Source organism: Spermophilus citellus (genome assembly GCF_964194105.1).
Source record: "Spermophilus citellus genome assembly, chromosome: 17".
NCBI classification, from domain to species: domain Eukaryota; kingdom Metazoa; phylum Chordata; class Mammalia; order Rodentia; family Sciuridae; genus Spermophilus; species Spermophilus citellus.
The window spans coordinates 61,762,393-61,784,598 of NC_138199.1; the positions used below are offsets into that span (position 1 = coordinate 61,762,393).

A 22,206-nucleotide genomic window follows, 5' to 3' on the forward strand; every position below is an offset into this window, starting at 1 on the left:
AAAGCAAAGTCCAGCCTACACCCATCAACATTTTTCTTTTTTTTTTCCTTAACTAGATATTTCCATTGGCCTTCAAAGCGATAGTTACCCACCCATTACTATGACCTCTCCAAAGAATCATGCCAATTATGCATGAGTCACTGGAAAACCCAGCTAACACATTAGGTAAAACACAATTAATTGTGAAACTTTTTCCTGTATTATGTAAAGGCTCTTAAATTTTCTAAGTGCTGCTTTCTGTATGCATTGTCAGAAAATACAGAACTGACGACAAGTGCTTCCTCTATGCAAGAGGTTGGAGGAGCTTCACAATGACATTAACAGCTTCAAGGACGGCAAACACAATCCTGACCTCTCAATCTCCCTTTGTCATACAAACTGTTTTTAGGAAGCCACATGGAGTAGAGTTTTGAATTTTTATTTACTAATATACTTAACCCTAATCACAAATATCTAAGATTGTCTTCTTTGCATATATTAGCCAAATTAAACAAATTGGGAATATATATTTTCAGAAATATACTGTATTAAAAATCAAATAGAAATATTTTTAAATGGCTTAACTTGCAAAGCATATATTATCATTCCGTTATATCAGTGTGAAAACTGAGTGCTCTGTAATTACCAATCTGCTTGTAATTGGCCCCAATGGTCATTAGATGGCTCTATTACTGTAGAGTTCAGATAACAGAGGCCCAGAGCTAAAGTATTACAAATGTGTTTGACATGCAAGAGTCAGGAAAAGCAGAGTCCAGCTAACATCCTTGCACATCTTTCTTTTTTCTCACAAGGTCTCCACTTCTATCCATTTAGTTGCCTGTGACTAAGATATAAATTTAAAAATCTCACAAGATTTCAACATAAAAGGATTAGGTCTATATTCATATAATCTTTTTATAATGTTGTTCATTGTGTTACTTTCAAAATGTATATTATGTAAGAAATTTAAGACTCAAAGGCAAAAGTGATGGGAGTGTTTTGTAAAGTTGTTCAATCCCACACTGTCAGTGATCAATAAATTGTAAATAGCAGAAATGAAGTTATAAATTCTACCATCTTATTTTGGCATCCTATAGGATGATAATATTAATAATTAGATTTTAATCCCAACTCTTGTGAATAAATTCTGTGATAGCCTGCAGTTTGATACACAAAAGAAGTTTTCTTAGGTGCCTTCCAAGTATGCTGTTAGTTTTTGTTGTTACAAGATTCCAATCTATTACCGCTTTTAGTTTTTTCATGGAAATATGTGGCTTTGAATGAACTCAAGAAGCCAAAATCACTTAACTTGAAAAATGGATCAAAAGTAGAATTTCATTTTGTGTGGGTGAATATTTGGTTTTCTGAATCAACCAGCCAAGGTATTTTCTTAACAGTATAGTGACTGAGCTTTCTATAACCTTCTTTCTAGATCTGTTCTCAAACATAAGCATGTAGCCGAATCATTAAAACACAGATTGCTGAGTCCCACATTCAGATTTTTTGATTTAGTACAGCCATGAGCTGCATACCACATCTTGGTCAATGACCAACAGTATATATGACAGTGGTTCCATAAGATTATAATAGAGCTAAAAAATTCCTGCCACCTAGTGACATCATAACCATAATAATGTTGTAGAATAACACATTAGTTATATGTAAACAAATCTAATATACTGCCAAAGTAGCACGTAGATTATTAAGTACATATTCTGTATTAGGTACAAAACACTTAATGATGATAAAGTACTGTTATTAGTTAATGTATCAACTCTACTATGTATTTTATCATTATTTTAGAGTATACTCCTACATTGACTGTAAAATACAGTGCCATGTTACATTGGTAGTAGCCTCATATATCTTGTGTTTACTATGTGTCCTTTTTTTTGGTACCAGGGATGATTGAACCCAGGGACACTTAACCACTGAGCCACATCCCCAGCCCTTTTTGAGACCAGGTCTTATTGAATTGCTTAAAGCCTCACTAAATTGCTGAGGTTGGCTTTGAACCTGCGATCCTCCTACCTCAGCCCCCTGAGCTGCTGGGATTACAGGAGTGCACCACCACATCTGGCTCAATATTCATGTCTCACAAGTTTCCAGGTGATACTGATGTGGCTGGTCCTGGGACCACACTTTGACACCCAATACTTGAAGTAAAATTTGGACATGTAAATGGCCCTATAAATAATTTGCCATCAAGCCTTTATTGTTCATGTTTCCCACAAAGGAAGCATGACAATCTGTTCTGTTGAGGTTGTTGAGGTTGAGGTTGTTGCACAACTTCCTAAATAATGTCAATTTTTTAAAAAGTACTCGAAACTGTTAGAACAAACTCTTAGTAATAGCCTATTCATTTTGAAAATATTATTGTCTAAAGAAAAGCTCTGGGGGCTGGGGATGTGGCTTAAGCGGTAGCGCGCTCGCCTGGCATGCGTGCGGCTTGGATTCGATCCTCAGCACCACATACAAAGATGTTGTGTCCGCCAAAAACTAGAAAATAAATATTAAAACTTTCTCTCTCTCTCTCTCTCTCTCTCTCTCTCTCTCTCTCTCTCTTTAAAAAGAAAAGCAAGGCCCTGGGTCCTGACGGAAACTTCAGTTTACATAGTACTCGTCATTCTGTTACACTTGGAAGCATGCTTACTCTAAAATAATCATTTGTGAGGCAATGACACTTATTCTTTTTTAACCAGAGGAAACAGAAATAACAACACAGGAAGCACTGGACAGCCTTAGGCCAGTTCTTTTTGGAAAACACATTTAATTCACTGTTGCACAACTCAGAGGAGGTGGTGAGGAAGTCAGGAAGGCATTTAAGTAATTTCAGGAAACTTAACAAACAGAAGTGTCTGGACAGTCTAGGAAGGACTGAGAGGTAAAGAACTGACTCCTGATACAGCAACTTGTCAGGAATGTTCAGTTTTCCAACTCTTGTCCACAGACCCTGAGACCGAACATAAAATTACCCCCAAAAGAGCTGGGTACAACCCCTTTGCACTATATTGTCTGATGCCAAAATACTATTTAGATGTTCACCCGATGCCAAAACTAACCCCTAGTCTCCATCTGGCAAACAAGCAACACGGGTCTTCAAGGCCTACAAGCCTTGTCCCAGAAGCTCACACAAGAGTTCACAATATTTTTCATCCTTGGGATACACTGCCTTCCTCCTTCCATAGGGTTTCTTCATGTAAACCATCCTATCTAAAGAAAATGTCCCACTATTACTCTCATAAAATCTGTCTTGATAGCCAAAGGTTATCACAATTAACTTCAGAACTTCTTGGATTTGTGATCATCCTTCTCTTCCCTTATTTGTCCCTCTACATATTCCCATCTCTTACTGTGAGGGTAATTTACCAGTGAGAAAGGGCTCAGTCATCAGCCTCATTAGTAATTTCAAGGCTTATTCTCAGTGTTAACATCTGGATCAGCTACTTCTTATTGATATGCAAAATAACTAAGAAATAATAACTAAGTGAAACTTAAGTGCTACATCAGGAGACATACCTGCTAACAAAAGTTGGAGAAAGGGTTCTGAGATAAGATAGAATGAGGATGAGATTCTCATTGAGAAGAATGATAGGGATTAACATCTATCCTTCCCAAAGCCAGGGCTCTCAGATCTTCCAACTAAAAAGCAAACTCTAGCAACATCCCTCAGTTTTGTTGTTGTTTTTGTTTGTTTGTTTTGCTGTGCTTGGTATCAAACCTAGGGTCTCACACATGCTAGACAAGGGCTCTACCACTGAACTGCACCCCAGTCCCATCCCACACCCACAGAATTTTGACTTCATGTTTAATACCATTAAGATTCTGGCATCTCAGAATGTTACATTGGGCCTTCATGGTTGGCTTGTCCAAATCCATACTTTTTACTACTAGAGAACTGAGCCCTGGGGAGAAGAAAGTGGCTTGCCCTAATTAGCATTAAAGGTTCCTTATCTGTGACACCGAATACAGGACTCAAATTTTCTGCTTATAAATCTTTACCCGTTTCTAGGGTGCTAAGACCAGTTTTCATGTGGGGTAAAAGTCAACACCAATGAAGCAACTGCTTTTGCTGGGACAAGAGAACAGTCCTTCTCCCTCAGGAAAGGTCCAGCATGTCCATACATCTATTCCCACAGGCTCCCAAGAATTGAGGGTCCTTATAGACCCAGCAACTGGGCAGCAAATTCCTATGAATGATGCCAAATGGGTGTGTCTGCTTCCCACTCATGTCTGCATGGCTTTTTATACTTTCCTTCTTTGTCATCAAATAAAATTACAAATATAAAGTAAGAATGTTTATAGACATGTCCCTTTAGAGTAAGCAAACCTCATCATGATTTCAGGTGCTCCCACGAACAAAATAAAATAAAATTGCACTTGTGACCTCTCAGATTAAAGACTGAGTTAAAATGAGGCTGTCCTTCCTGTAGGAATAGAGGCCACACAAGCTGATACAACTGGCCCATTGTGCCATCCTGGCACTTAGGTTCAATAGACTCATGGGAATGACTTCTTCACAAGACACCCATGAGGTAGGTAAATGCAGCCACCCCTGTGGGTGGATGTAGCACACAGAGGCCCGGGCTTAGGTTGTGGAGGTGCCTCGGACGTGGAGCAGAGGTCTGAAGGGGAGGACCTCTGGTGCTCACCATAGCACCCGCCATTGGTCATGAGAGAAGTCTCCAGTACGCAGCAAATATCTACCACAGCCAGGGTGTGGAAATGGGAGGAAAAGAGAAGGGGCTGGTCTAAGGATGACATTTCTGAACAAACCTCCAGCGCAGAGTTGCCAGGGAGTCAAATCTAAAGGGTCGTGATTATGAACTAGGGAAAGCTGGCACATCCCCCAGGCCATGCAGGACCCTGAGTGGCCCTGCCTTCCTCACTCTCATCAGGTCAACGTATATTAGGTGGCAAGGACTTCCCTTTCAAGAGAACCACAGCTGATCCAGGTGGTGGCAGAAGGCACAGGAAGCTCTCCCCTGACTCTCCCTTCAGCCTGAGGGAAATGTAAGGACACAGAGACACAGGTGACAAAAACCGGGCTGCATGGGCCAGCAGTTCCTGAGAGTCAGACCCGATGCCATAAAATTACAAACTCAGGACAGAGCCGGGGCTTAGCATCCCTTTCTCTGAAATGAGAAGCCTCAGCCCTGCCCTTTTCTTGAGGGAGAATGGCCTACTAAGGAGAGCTGGCTTCTCACTGAGGTAATGAAGAACAGCTGCTCAGCTCCACGTCACCCTCAAGCTAAGCAGGACACATCCCTGCAGGAGGCATTGGAGAACAAAGGCCGAGGAGCTGTGCTCTGGGGACACATCACACGTTTTAAATTAAACATTTCCCCACGTGTAACACACACACACACACACACACACACACACACACACACGCACAAATACTGACATTCTCCCAGCCCACCCCACTCCAAGCCCCAAATCCCACCCCACAAATACTGTCCTCTGTAAACATGATGGCAGAGACGCCCACAATCCTGGCATAGTCTGATAATGATCTGATGATGACGTCTTGTCATTAAGTGCCCCGATAGGTGATATTGGTGAAGGTGGACGTGGCCTCTTTATACAGTGGGTTGTTGGCCTGTGGAGAGAAGAGGAGAGTGAGTGTCACACAGTCAGTTCCGGGGTCCTCTCATGTCCCAAAGGCTTCAATTTCACCTGAGAGGTTTGCCCAAGACACCCTTCTCTGGCCTAGACTGGATGAAACAGGCTAGTGCTCATTTTACTCACACTTTCACTTTTAGAATGGGAATGGGCAGGAAATGAGAGGAGGAAAAATGATGTGGCCACCTTGTGGCTGTTTTTAAAGGGTTAAAATCAGTCCAGCACTTTTTTTTTTTTTTGGAGGCCCATCATTCTTTGACAATCCCAAAACCTTCTAGAATAGCTTTCACCCAAATCTGTCCTGTTTTCTCCTCTCACCCTACTCTTTCTTTTGTTTTTCTCCCCTTTTTCTTTCGCTGTGACAGTGCCAGCCAATGTGAGGCAGAGAGAGAAATGTAGTGGTTGATGGGTGAAGGTCAGAACACAGAGGACTGCTTTGGCTGAAATAATTCTTAATTTGTTTTCATCTCTTCAATGATTACCTACAAAACTGTCATATTATCAGGGAAAAATAAGCCCCTCACTGGGTTTCTCAAATTATTTTCCAACAAAAAAATGACAAAACCCATGAAGTTAGGCAGTTCTTTCTCTTTTTTTTTCTTTTTTCCCCCCTTTGGCATTAGAAAGTGAACCCAGAGACACCTTACAACTGAGCTACATCCCAGCCCTTTTTATTTCTTATTTTGAAACAGGGAGTCACTAAATTGTTGAGGGTCTCTCACTAACTTATTAAGGCTGGCCTTAAACTTGTGATCCTCCTGCTTCAGCCCCCCGATTGCTAGGATTATAAGTGCACACCACTGCACCTGGCTAAGTAGTTCTTAATGGTAACTGCAAGAAGCCCAGCACATTCTTCTGTCCTTTGGAGACTCAGCATGCTCTGTATGCTCTTAACAGAAACATCCAAGGTTCTTGGAACTATTGGGTACAAAGTCCTGGGATCACCACCAAATGGGATCAAACTTTTGGCCTAACCCTGGACATTTAAGGAATCAAATGTCATGTAAAAGGTCCAGAAAATAGTTAAGATATGGAAGATGAACCAAAGGAGAATACAGTAAAATTAGTATATAAAAAGTTCTCAATAAATGCTTGTTTGATTGGCTTAAATCAAGATAAACAACAGGGACCATAAAGAGCCTGATTTGGAAACTACCATTTCATCATTTGGGAGCAAAGAAGAGAATGAGGTAGATTGATGTCCTGCCACTATTCTTAAGTGGCTGACCCCAAAAGGAAGTCCTATAGTTACCTAATTCCCTCCCACAATCAGACAAGCACTGAACTCCCTTGCACTCAGTTCTCTTACTTATAAAATGGGAACACTAACACTCCCCACCACAAAGGTTGTTTCAGGGATGAAATAAGCTAATATATAAAAAAGCATTTAGAACAGTTCCTGGCACATGGCAAACCCTCAGTCAGTGTTAGCTATTCTCTTTTTTTCTATTTGTTTTTAATGCTTTGGACTTCAATACTATATAATGTATTATTGTTCTCAATATAGGTTTGTCTTGTCTCCCTCAATTGAAGAGTAAGTTTCTTTTCCATTTCTTTACACTGTTGGAGCAGAGCTGGGTCCTATTTGTTCTATCAGTACTCAAGACATGGCCCATGGTCACCGTGTGGTAGAGGATCCGGTAGTTTTCAGGAAGCTTAAAGACAACAGTGAGACCATCTCCCAGTTTCCAGAACAGAGGATAATCCGAAAACTGCAGTACTGGATGACCCTGGCCACTCTGAACAGCTGCTGTTCCCACTTCAGGTTCTCGAACCAAAGACTCAAGAAAATGCCCAGCCCAACCCAGCCTCTTACTGTGTCCCATTTTGCTCTGGCTCGTTCTTCCTCAAATTTAGCAAACTCTTTCCGGTCGTGGATGGTGATGAGAAGCTTCCAGATGAGCAGAGTAGCAAGGCCGATGAGCAGAATAGCCCCCATCACTGACAGCAGGACCACAAGGATGTCCGGACCCTTGGGACACTCTGCAAGGAAGAAGCAGAGAGCAGGAACCACTTGAACTGGCCATGAATGTAAGACCTTGAGTGTTATTTTTTTTTTTTTTTTTAAAGAGAGGGTGAGAGAGGAGAGAGAGAGAGAGAGGAGAGAGAGAGAGAGAGAGAACTCTTCTAATATCTATTTTTTCTAGTTCTCGGCGGACACAACATCTTTGTTGGTATGTGGTGCTGAGGATCGAACCCGGGCGGCACGCTTGCCAGGCGAGCGCGCTACCGCTTGAGCCACATCCCCAGCCCATTGAGTGTTATTTCAGAGGAACAATGCACTGGAAACGCCTCTGAAGGAAACAGGACAGTTTTAAAACAAATTCATTGTTTGTTTGTTTGTTTTTAAGGGAGCAATCTTTAGGGGGGTAATAAGCTGTCCTGAGTGGTTTAAATCTGAGCTCTCAAGCTGGTCACTCCTGCACAAAATCTAGACCACCTGATATGGGTTAACCAACTGTTTTTTTGTGTTTTTTTTTTTTTAATTGATTCTGCTGGGTTTGGTGGCACATGCCTATATTCCCAGCAGAATCAGGAGGCTGAGGCAGGAGATTGTGAGTTCAAAGCCAGCCTCAGCAACTTAGTGAGGCCCTAAGCAACTCAGCAAGATCCTGTCTTTAAGTAAAATACAAAAAGGGCTGGGGATGTGGCTCAGTAGTTAAGTGCCCCTGAGTTCAATCCCTAGTACAAAAAAAAAAATCCATTTGGCCACTATGGGTGTAGCCCAGTGGTAGAGTACTCCACAAGGCCCTGGATTCTATCCCCAGGCCCACACACAACAAAAAGAGAAAAAAAAAGAATCAAAAGATTTGGAAACTCTAGAACAATATCCCTATGAAGTGGCCACCAACTACAGCTGAGAGCAGTTGCTCCTTTTACCTGGGACACAGTGTTTTCTATTTGTGAGAGTCCTCACCACTCTCCCATTTCTTCCCTAAACAGAGGCAAAGTGTGACTTGTCCTTGTGTCTGTACCACTGTGCACTCTGGATTTAAATCCTGGCTTAACACACTGTACGATGTGACATTCAGTAACTAATTTTTCTGGATGTCTGTTTTCTATTTTCTTTGTCTTTAAAATGGAGAAAGTATTCACATTCCCTTTTAGGGGTGGGTGGGTGGGGTACTAGGGACTGAACCCAGAGCCTTGCACAGGACAGGCAAGTGCTCTACCAATGAACTACACCCCAACCCTTCAAACTCAATTTTAAAAATTGCAAAGAGTAATAATTAAATGAAATATATTTAAAGAACTGAAAGCAATGCCTGGCTCACAATAAATAGTAGGGGCCATTATTACCAGTGTTCTTCTTATACCCAGCGTTTTTATTTATTTGCTAACTGAGCCCCGGTAGACATTAGTGTCTGTTAATTGTGGTTTAGATATTTATATCCTTAAGGGCGATGAACCTTTTTAGCATGCTTAGAGACCAGGAAGCCTGCCAGCCACGATAATCTTAAAGGTTCTTTCTCAAAATATTTAGTCATCCAGAATCCTACCCCATTGTAAGCTGACTTCCTGTTCAGCCCCAGTCAATAACCAAAGCAGACAGAGGTCCGTCATCCCTCTGAGGGTCAGCTGATTATCCTCTGCAGATCACTGCTCCCATAAACTGCAGGTGTCTGACAAATGACCTCACTCTGGAACCTCAAGTGTTATGAAACCAGGTGTCTGTATGTACGGGTACTGATGAGTCTGGAGAGGAAGTCACACCCACTTTCCACACTGTCTCCCACCTTCTTCTCTAAACATACACTCTATGCTCACCACACATTACACAAACACAACCACTACCACAAACCAAGTTGGTCCTTTTCCAAACCACCAAGTTACACCCTATCTATAATTAAAGGGACGCCTGGAGAGAGGCTGCGAGGTTCCAGCGTCTGAATTCCCAGGAGTGAAGGGCCCCAGTTTTTCTGGGAAAAGCAATTATGAATTCCCTGGAAGAATGGAGTAGGGCTGACCTTCAAACCCCAAGGTGAAATCTCTTCCTTCTGCATGTTAGTCTGGGCAGGACAGGTAGAATCCCGGGAGGTATTCAGGTGAGATCAATCTGTTACTCATCTGTCCCAACAGGGGTATGTGGCTTCCCAGAAGCAGAAGACAAGATCAGGTGGTCTCTGAAAGGCACCTCCAGCTGCAGCAACAGCCCCAGATTGAGTGACCCAAGGTCAGAGGAGTCTGGGTAGGGTTGGCAGGTTTAACAAACAAAATTATAGGAAGCCCAGATAAATTTTATTTTCAGATAAACAAGGAGTTAGTTTTAAGGGTAAGTATGTACCAAACAGCGCCTGGAACGTACTGTATTTTATCTGGAAACTATCCGGGAATGAACAGGCCCCAGCTCAGGAGCCCGTTCCACATGGCCATTCCCCACATGGCCAATGCCTAGCCATGTGACATACTCCCTTTTACTGCCCTGCCAGGGCTCAGCCCTTCAAAGAGAGCATCTGAGAGGCCATGAGAAAGAGATATCTCCTACTATCCTCTGGGAACCCAGCTGCTACAACCTCCCCAAAGTTGGAGTCCCTAGAAATAATTGGGGCTGGGGCTAAGAGGAGAAGCAGAGCCAGGACAAACAGAGAGGAAATGAGGGGCCCATATTCTTTTTATTTTACTTAATTTTTGTTTTGCTCTTTTTAGATATACATGACAATAGAGTGTATTTTGACATATTATACTAGAGTCCCTTATCCTAACGTGGAGGAGTGGGTCTCCTGACAGGGCACCAGCATTACCATCATCTCTATTCCCCACAACCTGAGGCAGTAGATTGCAGTCTCAAAATCCCAAGCCAAATGATTTGGATAAATGATTCATCAAAAGTACCAGCCAAGACAGGTGTACAAAGAGATGAGATAATGTTAGACCCAAAAGCAAAGACACAATGCCCTTCTGAAATTAGTAGGGACAAAATCGCAGCTAGGGTGGGTGGGATGGCGTGAGGAAATCGTGGTCAAACCAGTCCACCCCTGCTGGCTCCTGGACACATCCCCAGACTCTCCTCTCTCCTTCCTCATGTCAACTGCCCTTGAAGTGGCTAAATAAAATTAAGGTTATGCCCTTTCTTGACCTTCCTTTTCCCATATAAAGGGCAAAAGCTCTGGGAAGGGCTAGTGGACAACATTCCAAACAGGACACCATGCATTCCTCCACCCATGGACATAGCAACGCCCTGGGTGACGTAGATGTGGCAGCTCTTTCCTAAGGAAGGGAGACCTGGGGTAGCTCCTCCAGACTTTCCTGCCTCCTTTTTCAAACCACCTCATTTTCTTCCCTCCCCAAGCAGCCAAAATTCTGGTTAGCAGATATCAAGATGTACATACACTCACTTTTCCTCTAGGAATAATCAAACCTAGAAAATCATTCAAAACCTCTTTATTAACTAACTTCTTGGTAGATGTACAGGGATATAGCAATAGATAAGACAGGCATGGTTTGTGTATCCGCACAGCATATGATCTGAGCAGATGAGCTGATTAAAGAAGCAATTTAATTCTAGTGAAATGAAGGCCCTTCTAAGGAAGCACAGATGCTATGCGAGTCAAACAGAAGAACCAAACCTAGTCAGCAATATGGAGGCCAGGGGAGGACTGAGAAGGCTTCTTGGGGGAAGTGGTGAGCCTAAAGCAAGAGGCTCTCAAATATTGGGGTGTAGCCCAATTGCCAGGAACACTAACAGCACAGAGGTGTGGTTTGTGGAAGTAAGACAGGGCTCAGGACTGTTCTTTGTTGCTGGGGATTGAACCCAAAGTCTCACACATGCTAGGTAAGTACTTTATTACTAAGTTATGACCCCAGCACTGGGTTTTTTTTTTAAACAGGAAAATATGCTAAAGTTTGAGAACCCCTGCTCGTGGACCAAGGGCTAGCAAACAATATAACCCATGAGCCAAATGCAACTATCAACTCTCTCTGTAAATACAGCCATGACCACTTCACAGAATAAATATGAATGGCCAATAAATACATGAAAAAATGTCCAACATCTCCAGCAATTAGAGAAATACAAATCAAAACTACACCGAGATTCCATCTCACTCCAGTCAGAATGACAACAATCAAGAATATAAGTAACAATAAGTGTTGGTGAGGATGTGGGGGAAACGTACACTCATACATTGCTAGTGGGATTGAAAATTGGTGCAACCGATAGGAAGGGCAGCAGAATACAATAGACACTAGTATGGCTGTATGTATAAACGTGGCTGTAAAACCAATGTGATACTGTAATCTGTACATGTGGAAAAATAAGAATTCATACTCCATTTGAATCAAATGTATGATATGTCAAGATCATTGTAATGTTTTGAGCAACTAATAAAAAAATTTTAAAAAAAAAAGAAAATTGGTGCAACCACACTGGAAAGTATCCTCAGGAAACCTGGAATAGAACCATTAGACCCAGTTATCCCACTCGTCAGTACATACCCAAAGGACTTCAAAGCAACATACTACAGTGACACAGTCACATCAATGTTTATAGCAGCCCAATTCACAATACCTAACCTATTGAACCAACCTTCATGCCTTTCAACAGATGAGTGGATAAAGAAAATATGGTATATATACACAATGGAATACTACTCAGCCATAAAAAAGAATGACTTTATGACTTTTGCCATAGATCTGGAGACTATCATGCTAAGTGTAACAAGCCAATCTCCAAAAACCAAAGGTCAAAAGTTCTCTCTGATATGTGGATGCTAATACACAACAGGGGGTGAAGAGAAGAATAGAATTTCATTGGATTAGACAAAGGGGAATGAAGGGAAGGGAGAAGGATAAGAATAGGAAAGACAGTAGAATGAATTAGACATAACTTTCCTATGTTCATATATGAATACACCACTAGTGAAACTTCATTCTTGTGGCACAACCACAAGAATGGGATCCTAATTAAAATAAATTATGTACTCTATGAATGTACAATATGTCAAAATACACTCTACTATCATGTATATCTAAAAAGAACAAATAAAAATATATAGCCATTGTCCACAAGTTTACAGAATATCTATGGCTGCTTTCCTGCTATAATAGCAGGGCTGAGTAGCCACAGCAGAGACCATATGGCCCTTGAAACCTAAAATATTTTGGTCCTTTGCAGAAAAAAAAATTCTGGTCCTTTGTCTAAAAGATGATTTGAAGAAATTCTTACAGCTATGAATATCAGGATACCAACTGATTCAAGTTCAGCCTTCCAAGGTTGTTCCTTCGTTCTAGTGTTTGCGCAGCCTCCACCATTAACAGTCCTATCCCACTGCAATGACGTTATTGATTTCCATGCCTGTCTCCCCCATGGCCTGCGAGTACCACATCTGCCTATTTACTGTTAGTTTCAGCACCTAGCATAGTATCCAGTATATAGTAAGTATTCCAAATTATTTTCTAATGATTCATATCTTAATCTGTTGTTTAAGGGCAAAGAAGGTATATGGTTTGGATATGCTTTGAGTGTGTCCCTGAAGCATTCATGTGCTAAAAGCTTGGTTCCCAACATGGGAATATTGAAGTGCTGGAACCTGTAAGAGATAGGTCAAAGTAGTTAGGTCATTGGGAGCATTGCCCTTGCAAGGGATTAATGTAGTTCTCACTGGACCCCCATTCGTTCCCAGCCTGGGTGAGGGTATAGTTCAATGATAGAACACGGGCTTAGCACATGGCCCTGGGTTCAACAGTCAGCATTCACCATGTGGTGATGTAGCCCAGGGGGTCCTCACCAGAGGATGAACTGATGAAACCACTGATCTTGGACTTCTAGCCTCCAAAATGAACCAAATGAAACCTCTCCTCTTCATACATTTCTCAGCCTCAGGTATTTTCTTTATAGCAGTAGAAAATGGATGAAGACAGAGGCCATGATGGTGGTAAGGTGAAGCAAACAAATCCAACTGTTGGGTGGTAATCAACCTGTGGTTGGTCTGGTTATGGCAGGGTGGACTCCTCCTACTTCCAAAGGGTCTTGAGAGCAAGCAGTATTTTTAATCTTTTCGGTGTTCAATGCAGCCTTGAGTCAGTGCCAGAAACCTATCACTATATCCTGCCATAACATGGTAGGATTAGTGCCTCCCACCGTCAGGCCTTCCTCTTATAGCAGCAGGCAGGGTACTCATTGCAGCTGTCCTCAGTAGAACTTATGCCATGTGCTATAAAGTTCTAGAATCTAAATTCCTTATTTCTTGACCTTATTGCCTCCAAAAATGCAATGATAGGACTGCAGATGTACCTCAGTGATAGAACACCGGCCTAGCATGCATGAGGCCCTGGGTTCCGTCCCCAAAACTGAGGGGAAAAAATAGTCACGACATATTTTGTTCCTTGATGACATCCAAACCCACCTTCTTCCTCTCCTTACCCACCTTCTTATCTTTCTGTCTCCTCAATTAGAAAGTCACTTTCTTGCTGATACTTATGTTTATACATCCCCTCACCAGGGTGACAAACTCTCACATCACTTTTAAAGCCAGGTTTAACCTGTTCAGTTTAAGAGGAGTGGTGGGTAGAAATTCCTGCCTAAGATTGTTCTCTCTCCTGGGGGGTAAAGAAAGGACTTCAGGAGTCACTCACCTGGCTCTTCTACCACATACAGGATGGACTTTCCACTAGAGTCTTCATAGTACTGGAACCTGACGACGCAATCTTCCTCATTCTTGTAGGTACAGTTGACTGCATCCTTGCCAGTGTCCTCTGGGGAAGGGAGAGGAGAATATGGAAGAATGAAAAACAAGTCAATTCCTAGAAGATGACAGATTTCAAGACCTCTGCCACAGGACTTCTAGAAGAACATGTGACAGGAAACCCTGTGTCTGATATTAGGCCAGATGCCTAGGTTCAAGATAGCCGGCATGCCTGGCAGTTGCCACTCACTGACCCTCACGGATGTATTTTGTCCCTCAAGGGCCCTTATTGGTTCTTATTCCTTCCTCTGGAAGGGACATGACATAATAACATTATACATTTTGATTCAAATCCTGGCTCCGCTTCCTACCAGCCATGTGATCTTGGGTAAGTTATTTGACCTAACTCATTCTCTCTTTCTTCATCTATCTATAAAAGGGAGATGATCTCCCCACCTTACAGAGTTGGTGGAGAATTTTATGCATAAAATAAACAGACCTTAACATACAGTAGGCATTTCCTCCCTTCTCTTTCTCTGCTTGCTCAATAATTCTCCATAGTTTGTTTACACAGCCCTTTTAGCTCTTCCATGTCTGTTTCTGATCTAGTGTGCCTCCCACAGTGTGTCATTTAACTCTCCAACCTGTTATTCTGTTGGTGACACTACGGTTACCCTCCACCAGTTGCACTACATCCTATACTGAGGAACCAGATGGGCAAAACTGATACACCATGAAATTAAGCAAATGTGCCAAGATTCCCACTGCAAATAAGTGATGGAGAGGGACTAGAACATGAGTCTAAAAATACATTCCAGTGGACCTGAAGTCAACAGGCCATCAGTACTGGTACCACAGCACAAAGGAAAGAGTAAACCTTTCAGGATTTAGTTCTCAATGCATTTCTCCCTTGTGTGGGCAAGTTAATTTTCTTGAGACTCAGTTTACTCATTCACAAAATAAAGGTAACAATAGTACTATAGTTCTACTTCATTAGGTTTGGAGAAAAATATGTAATGAATGAGTAGGAAAGAGGCTTTTTTTAAATTTTCATAAGTTATAAAATTCATATAGGTAAGCACTTACCCTTATGATGATTATGGTGACAAAGGAGGTGGGTAAAGAAATGCTTATCAACTAATGCCCACCTGGTCTAGATGATAAAAATACCTTGACATCTTAGCATACCCTTCCTCTGGGCTAATTATAGAAGTATAGCCCCCTCTAGAAGAAAACTCCCTCTTCAAACTCAATCCCCAAATCACCAACCTCACCCCAGCCCACTTCTGATATTAATCAAAAGGTTCAGAGATCTCACTCTTTTCCATAACACTCCCACCCAAAGCTGACTGCCTGGCCATCTCACAACGGATCTCACTAAAAACGAATTTCCTGCCCTTGTGGGCGATTGTTATCTTCAGAGAGATGGCATCTCCCTAGCACCACCTAGTGCCTCCCGGCCCAGATAACCCCCACATCAGCTGTGCTGACAGCAGCAAAGATCATCTTTAAAATCAAGATGAAGTAAAAGAAAAATAACTGCAGGCAAGAATTTTGCTCCCTGCTGTGTTCATATTTCTGTCTTATCTCTGGGGAGCTCCAGAAAGCCAGAAGTAGGGCTTCAGGATAAAGAGATTTGGGTAATGACCATCAGGGTGAAGGTTTTCCTCCAAACAAGCCTGAGTATTGCTTAACTTTTAATAAAGTGAACTAGCCTACTAGGCTAAGATGAGGCCCACCATAGGCAACCACTTCCCAAGTGTGTGCCTCTGGTTTTTTATCTTTAAGTAGAGTACATTATCTTTCTTTCTTTGGGGATGGGGTGAAGTTAGGGTTGTCCAATTTATACACCCTTTACAAGTTACGCACAGGTTTTTGCTGGGTCTGTGTGCTTCAGGAATCAGAAAGGGGCACTCTGGAGGGGTCAGAGGAGGTCTCTCAAGAAAGTTAGACTTCATTTCATGCCTGCTGTGCATCAGGCCTGCATGACCAGTTCTTGAAGCAGGAATTACTCTTCCATGTTACAGATGGGAGTTGGGCAGGTTCTGAGATTGAAGTGAAAACATTCAGAACCCAGACGAGTGAGACTCTGAGGCCTGCTGAACTTACTAAGCTCTTTCACAGACTCAATCTCATCGCGGCAGTAACGGGTGCAGGTATTTTCCTCCTGTAGGATTCCCCGGTCAAACTTCTTACACTCCACACATTCCCTAAAGGAGAGAGGACGCAGCGATTAAAGCAAGGCAGCAGCAAGCTGAGGCATGTCCCAGTCCACCTCTGACCTCTACGTACCCAGAAAGCGGCTCCTCAGTTTAAAAAATTTAATAACACAACACACACACACACACACACACACACACACACACACACACACACACTGTAAAATCATCCTAAGGCCCCAAATAGTCAAGTGTGGAGTTCAGGAGTAAAGGTGTCCTCCTCACCCACAGGCTCCTCATCCGCAGCCAGAGGTCCCCGGGTCCCTTGTTAAACTTCATGTACCAATCAGGATATGTGAGCCCTACACACTTCTGGGAACTTTAAAGTCAAAACTTGTCACAAAACTGGGGGGCCCAGGACAAAATGAAATTATTGTTCAAAAATTACGAAGAACTGTGACAGAAGAACATGCAAAGGCCCTACTAAGCATGGGGCCCTGTATAGCTGCACAGTGCACGCCCAATACTCCAGCCCTGCTTAAAGTGGTAAGAAGACTGGCAGAGCTTCGGACTTGGGGCTTCCTCTGACCCACAAACAGGTGAAGTGTGTACTGGCGAGTTGCCCCTGTCGCACAGTGTCCTCCCCAATTCCAGCCTCTGCAACTCCTATAGAATCAGAACATCAGCACTGGAATGTTCCAGAGAATATCTGGCTTAGCCTTCCTTTCTGAATTTGGGAGTGTTCGAGATGCCACCCTAGGAGAGAGTTTGCTCCAACTAGAATCCAGCTAGTGCTACTTTGGCCCCTTGCTGTTGGCTCTACCTCCAACTCCCCATAGTTTTCATTGGAAAGAGGAGAGAAGCCATTTGACAGGAGCAAACTCTTCTTCCTAAAGCTTCAGTGAGTAAGAGGTAGAACTTTAAGACCTTAAGAGTTGAGGATTCTAGTCCAGGGGACCCTCTCCCCACTCCCAGCCTCCCAAATCTCTCCAAACTGCCCACTCACTTTTTAAAGGTGCAGGCATCCGGGCAAGTGGGACATTTCTCACAAGTGTCCCCATAGGAGCCTGGCTGGATGCAGATGCAGCTGCCACATTCACACTTGCCCCGGCCGCTGCACAGAAGCCCATTGCTGGACATGCAGGTGTCAGTACGGGTGGTGCAGTTGCAGTAGTAGCCAGTCCAGTCGGAGTCACACAGGCAGTCCCCGCAGCTGCACTGGCCATGCCCTGAAAGCAGACAGCCCAAGAGGGTGGATCAGCTAGTGACTGTCCCACTCCCGTGGCAGCCTGCCACACACTTCCATTCTGCTCTCCCAGCCAGACAGATAATAATCCTCCAGGTCAGCAGGGAACTGGCCCCATATCAGGGGAACCCTACTCCACGGGGACACACTCTCCAGATGTTCCAAGGTGTGGAAGGTCTTGGTCTGAATCCCTACAGGACAAAGGAGTCTCAGGAGCTGAGTTTCCCAAGCCTCCTACCTTCCTCTTGCCCTTGTATGAGGACAAGGCAGATCTTCAGCCTTGAGAACTGGCACAGCACTGAGCCATAGCTTGCACCCACAGAGAGTACCCAGGATCCTGGATGATGTGGCCTGAGACAGCAAAGTGACCCTCAGGCCCCAAACTCTCTCCCTTTGATCTGGCATAGACTGCTCCTCTCTCCAACCAGACCTTTATCATCATTGTCTTCTCCCAGCTGGGTTAGACACCCACATAGGCTCTGATTTGAATGAGCTGGTCCCTCCCACTAACAACTCAGCCACAGATGTCCGTTATTCTTTTTCTCAAATTGGCTACGTGCCACCTTGCCAGGTGAGCAGCTGCGATCTGAGAGCGCATAGCCAAGACAGGAAAACCTCAACACAGGGGCCATGGAGGACAGGGAAGGGAAGATACACAGAGTGCCCCAATACATGGGGGCATGGGGTGGGGCATCCAAGGGGCAGACAGAAGGTACCAAGAGCCCATGGAGTCGGCAATGGAGTTAAGTCAGCAGAAAGAACAGATGTAGCCTACCTCACAGCCTGCTGAGGTCTGGAGTTCTTAACTAAATCCCACAAAAAGACAGCAGAGAACAAAAGAAGATGAACGAAAAAAAAGAGAGATTTTCCTAAGGACAGCAGTATGGACGATCATTAGCAATGACCTTGCATAGCCCAGCGGCCTTCACCAAGCCTCTGCTGGCTCATCTTTGTTCCTCCTCTGCCCTCAAAAGTTGCAGAATATTCTCCACAATAAATTGTTTTTGAGTTGTACACACAGTTCAACTGTCCCTAACATCACCAACACAACTTGTCCTTCTTATCCTGGTCCTCTTCTCAATTCAGAATATGGTGTCTTGGCAGTGAAGGAGGGAAGCCTTGGAAAGCATTTAGACAAAAGAACTGCATCTGTGTTCCAAACCGACCAAGGAAGTAAGTATTTCCAGTAGGAACAAGCGCCAAAAATAACCACTACAAGGATAATAATGCCCAAGAACACTTGTTGAGCATTTAATATGGGTCAAGTTCTTCAATATGTTATCCTATTCATTTCTTATAACCCTGTAGGACCAAAGAGGTTAAGTAACCTGTCCAAGGCCACACAACTTGTAAATAGCAGGAGCAGGGCTCATATTGAAATCACTCTGACTTTAGGTCCCAAGTACTTAGCCTCTGTGCAATATCATAAGTAATGACTTTCCCTTTTTATATTCATATAGTCTTTCTAGAAGTCTGCTGTAACATACAGAGAAAGTGGCTTGAACAGTAAGAGATGGAGTCCAACTGGTTAAATTTGACCAGTTGATTCTGATAAGTGGATGCTGATCCATAATGGGGGGACATGGGAAAGATGGAGGAACTTTGATGGGGCAAAATGGAGGGCAGGGTGGGGAAGGGACATGGGGGTGGGAAAGATGGTGGAATGAGATGGACATCATTACCCTACATGCATGTATGACTGCGCATATGGTGCAACTCTATATCTTGTACAACCACAGAAACGTAAAGTTGTGCTGCAATTGTGTACAATGAATTAAGATGCATTCTGCTGTCTTATACACCTAAATAAAACAAATTTTAAAAAATTCTACCAGTTGAGGAAGAACAGACAAGTCCAGTAACTGGGCTTGACACCAGTGAGAAAATTCTAGATGAGAACATTTTAGGAATTCACATTTACTGAACTATTTGAGTGGATGTCACAAGAAGGGAGTTTCTCACTGCTGTGTTTATGGGCCTCGTTGAAGATGTTTCCATCCCTGGTTCCTAGCGTGGTCCCATCCCTAGGTAACTCTAATCATCTCCCTCTCCAGGTCATCCTCAATTCAATCCACCCTTCCTCTATAGCCATGATTCTCCTTCTTTAAAGCATCGTTTCTCAAACTTGGTGCTTTTTGTTTTGAGGGACTGTCCTGTACCTTGTACGATGTTTAGCATCCTTGGACTTACAAAGGCTCCATCCTGCCTAAAGGATTAAGTCCAACTTTTTAGCAAACACCCATGACTTTGACAGTGAGCACCACAAACTTCATCCACCTGACCTTTCCACACATTAGCCAACACACAGAGATACTCATTTTCTCCACTATCCTCATTTCCTTGTGTTTCTGTTCAGGCTGTTCCCTCTTCCTAGCTGCTCTTTCACCCTGTGACCTTTACCAAATTCCCCCTCACTCTCAAAGGCCCAACTCAAATCTTTACTCACTCAACAACTTTTTTCTGATCTCCTCAGACAGAATAAACCGTCTGCTCCTGGGTTCTCCCAGCAAATCTACCTCTATTTCTATCCTTATTTTATGCCCATTTGCTTTCCTGTTTCTTTCTAAATGGTGAGCTCCTTGATGGGAGGGAATAGGCCAAATTAATTTTTCTAGTTACAGTGATTATCATGAAATCTGTTACAGAGCAGGCACACCATTAATGTTTGGTCACTTATCCATTCATTTATTCAGCAAATAGTTATCAAGTTCATACCACATGGTGGGCACTGGAGATTCAGAAGTGAATAAAGCCAAGTCCCTTCTATCATGGAGCTTACAACGTAGCCAAATTTCTGGAAAACCCATGCATATCAACCAAGAGATGCTCTGTGTTATATTATTACAGTATTGCAAAGAGCTCTCAGCCCTGGTGGGGAGAACTATTGTCCTCTCTACTGAGGGTAGGAATGGGAGGGAGCCTGGGGTCAGGGGTCAGTCTGCTTGAAGGCAATCCTTAACTCAGAATCATTGACTGCATCCCCCTGATTGTCATTTCATAAGACTTTAAAAGTTGGCTCCTAAACCCCACATAAGGTGACTCATTCTCCAGCATTCTCAATCAGGAAGAAGCGTGATAAAAATCCGATTGTTAATCAGAGAAAAGGCAGGAGCAAAGGGGAAGTAACTTGAACTGCTCTGGAAGCCACATCACTGTGTGAGTAGGTGGCCCCAAGGAGTTGGAGGAGGGATGGTACTGGGCCTGAGCTAGCTGGCACCAATTCTTCCAGTGAACCCAGGGGGTGCAACCAGTGTCTCTTGGCCGCTGTGGGTCCCTTTGCCCATGACCCCACCACCACCCTCTAGAAACCACATCAGCATTCAAGATTCAAACACACCAAAAATAAATAAATACATAAAGAAACAAAATACGACTCAGCCACCTCTTTGCAGCCTTGGAAATAAAGGCGTGTTTCCCGGGAAGGATGGATGGGGAACAGAAGCCCCCCTCTGGCCAGCTGCCACGTATGTCTGGAGGTGTGGGCTGGCAGAAGGGGAAAGTAGACAGCCTCTGAGTCTTGAGGTTGGGTTCCCTCGAAGGACAGCGTGTGGTGAAGATTCTTGTTCAAGCAACTCACTGAGGGAGTGGAGGGGAGGCAGGATGTAGTCTAGGGCAAGAGGCAAAAGCCAGCAGAAATATTGTCTCAGACAGAGACTGCCTTCAGTCTGAGCCCACTGTGGGCTCTGGAGCATGAATGGCACCACACAGCCAGGCCCACCTTGAGGCAAAGGGACTGGCCTTGCCCAATGCCTGAGGGCAAGGCCGTTCCTGTGGGTCCAGGGCCAGGCTATGGAGAAAGGACAGCTGTGGGCTATCATCACAGCAGCTACCTCACAGCAGCTGGGGGAGGGGTGTGACAGCCAGCAGAGTGAGGCCCCATAGCGTCCACTCTGCCTTGCTTTTGGCTATGGCTCCTGGACTGGGGAAAGACCGACACCACAGTGGCTTGGCCTTACTCAGAGGCCTCGGCCTCCTCAGAAACCCTGGGCCCACAGTGTTTCCTTTGTGAGGCAAAACAAAGTGATCTTTGACAAGACGAGGTGCAGGGCCAGCCAGGGAGTGAGGCTGGGAGTGGAAGTGGGCAGTCAGAGCCAGCGGGCTGACCCCAAGCCCTGGCAGAATCAGCCCTTGAAAGGCAACCACAGTGTGGTAATGTCACAGGATTGGCACCCCTCCAACAGACAGACGAGCCAGGGTTCACAGGAAAGTCAGAGGAGGGAGACAGATGAGAAATGAGTGGAAGAGAGGAAGGTAGGGAGGAAGGAAGAGAGCAGGGGAGCAGGAAGGAGCAAGTGTTTCAGGTCAGAGGGAATGTGATCACTCTCCCTGCGTAGCTGGACTTCCGGCTGACTCATTGTTCCACTCCGGTATGACCCAACCTTCCTTTGAGACTTAGCACACGTCCCAGGCCTCCCCTATCCACAGGGAGTCTCCCCAGGGTGGAGTCCTATGGGGTAGACTTCTGTAAGACTCCCCCAGGACAACCGACCTCCGCCAGATTCTGCCTCATGCTGTGAACTAGGCCTAGGTATGTTAATGAAGCACAAAGCTCTTATTAACACCTCTCTACCCT

At 43.9% G+C, this 22,206-nt stretch overlaps 1 protein-coding gene across 1 annotated transcript in view; it reads right to left on the minus strand.

The window, feature by feature from the left end:
• Positions 1-2,742: 2,742 nt before the first annotated feature.
• LOC308635863 (integrin beta-3) overlaps positions 2,743-22,206 on the minus strand; it is a 59,783-nt gene continuing 40,319 nt past the window's right edge. Inside the window, exons 11-15 of the mRNA XM_081270669.1 lie at positions 17,394-17,616; positions 16,338-16,438; positions 14,179-14,298; positions 7,421-7,587; positions 2,743-5,581 (exon numbers count right to left, since the gene is read on the minus strand). Coding sequence (XP_081126795.1) covers positions 5,516-5,581; positions 7,421-7,587; positions 14,179-14,298; positions 16,338-16,438; positions 17,394-17,616 — 677 coding nt within the window. The 3' untranslated portion in view covers positions 2,743-5,515. The remainder of the gene's footprint in view (positions 5,582-7,420; positions 7,588-14,178; positions 14,299-16,337; positions 16,439-17,393; positions 17,617-22,206) is intronic.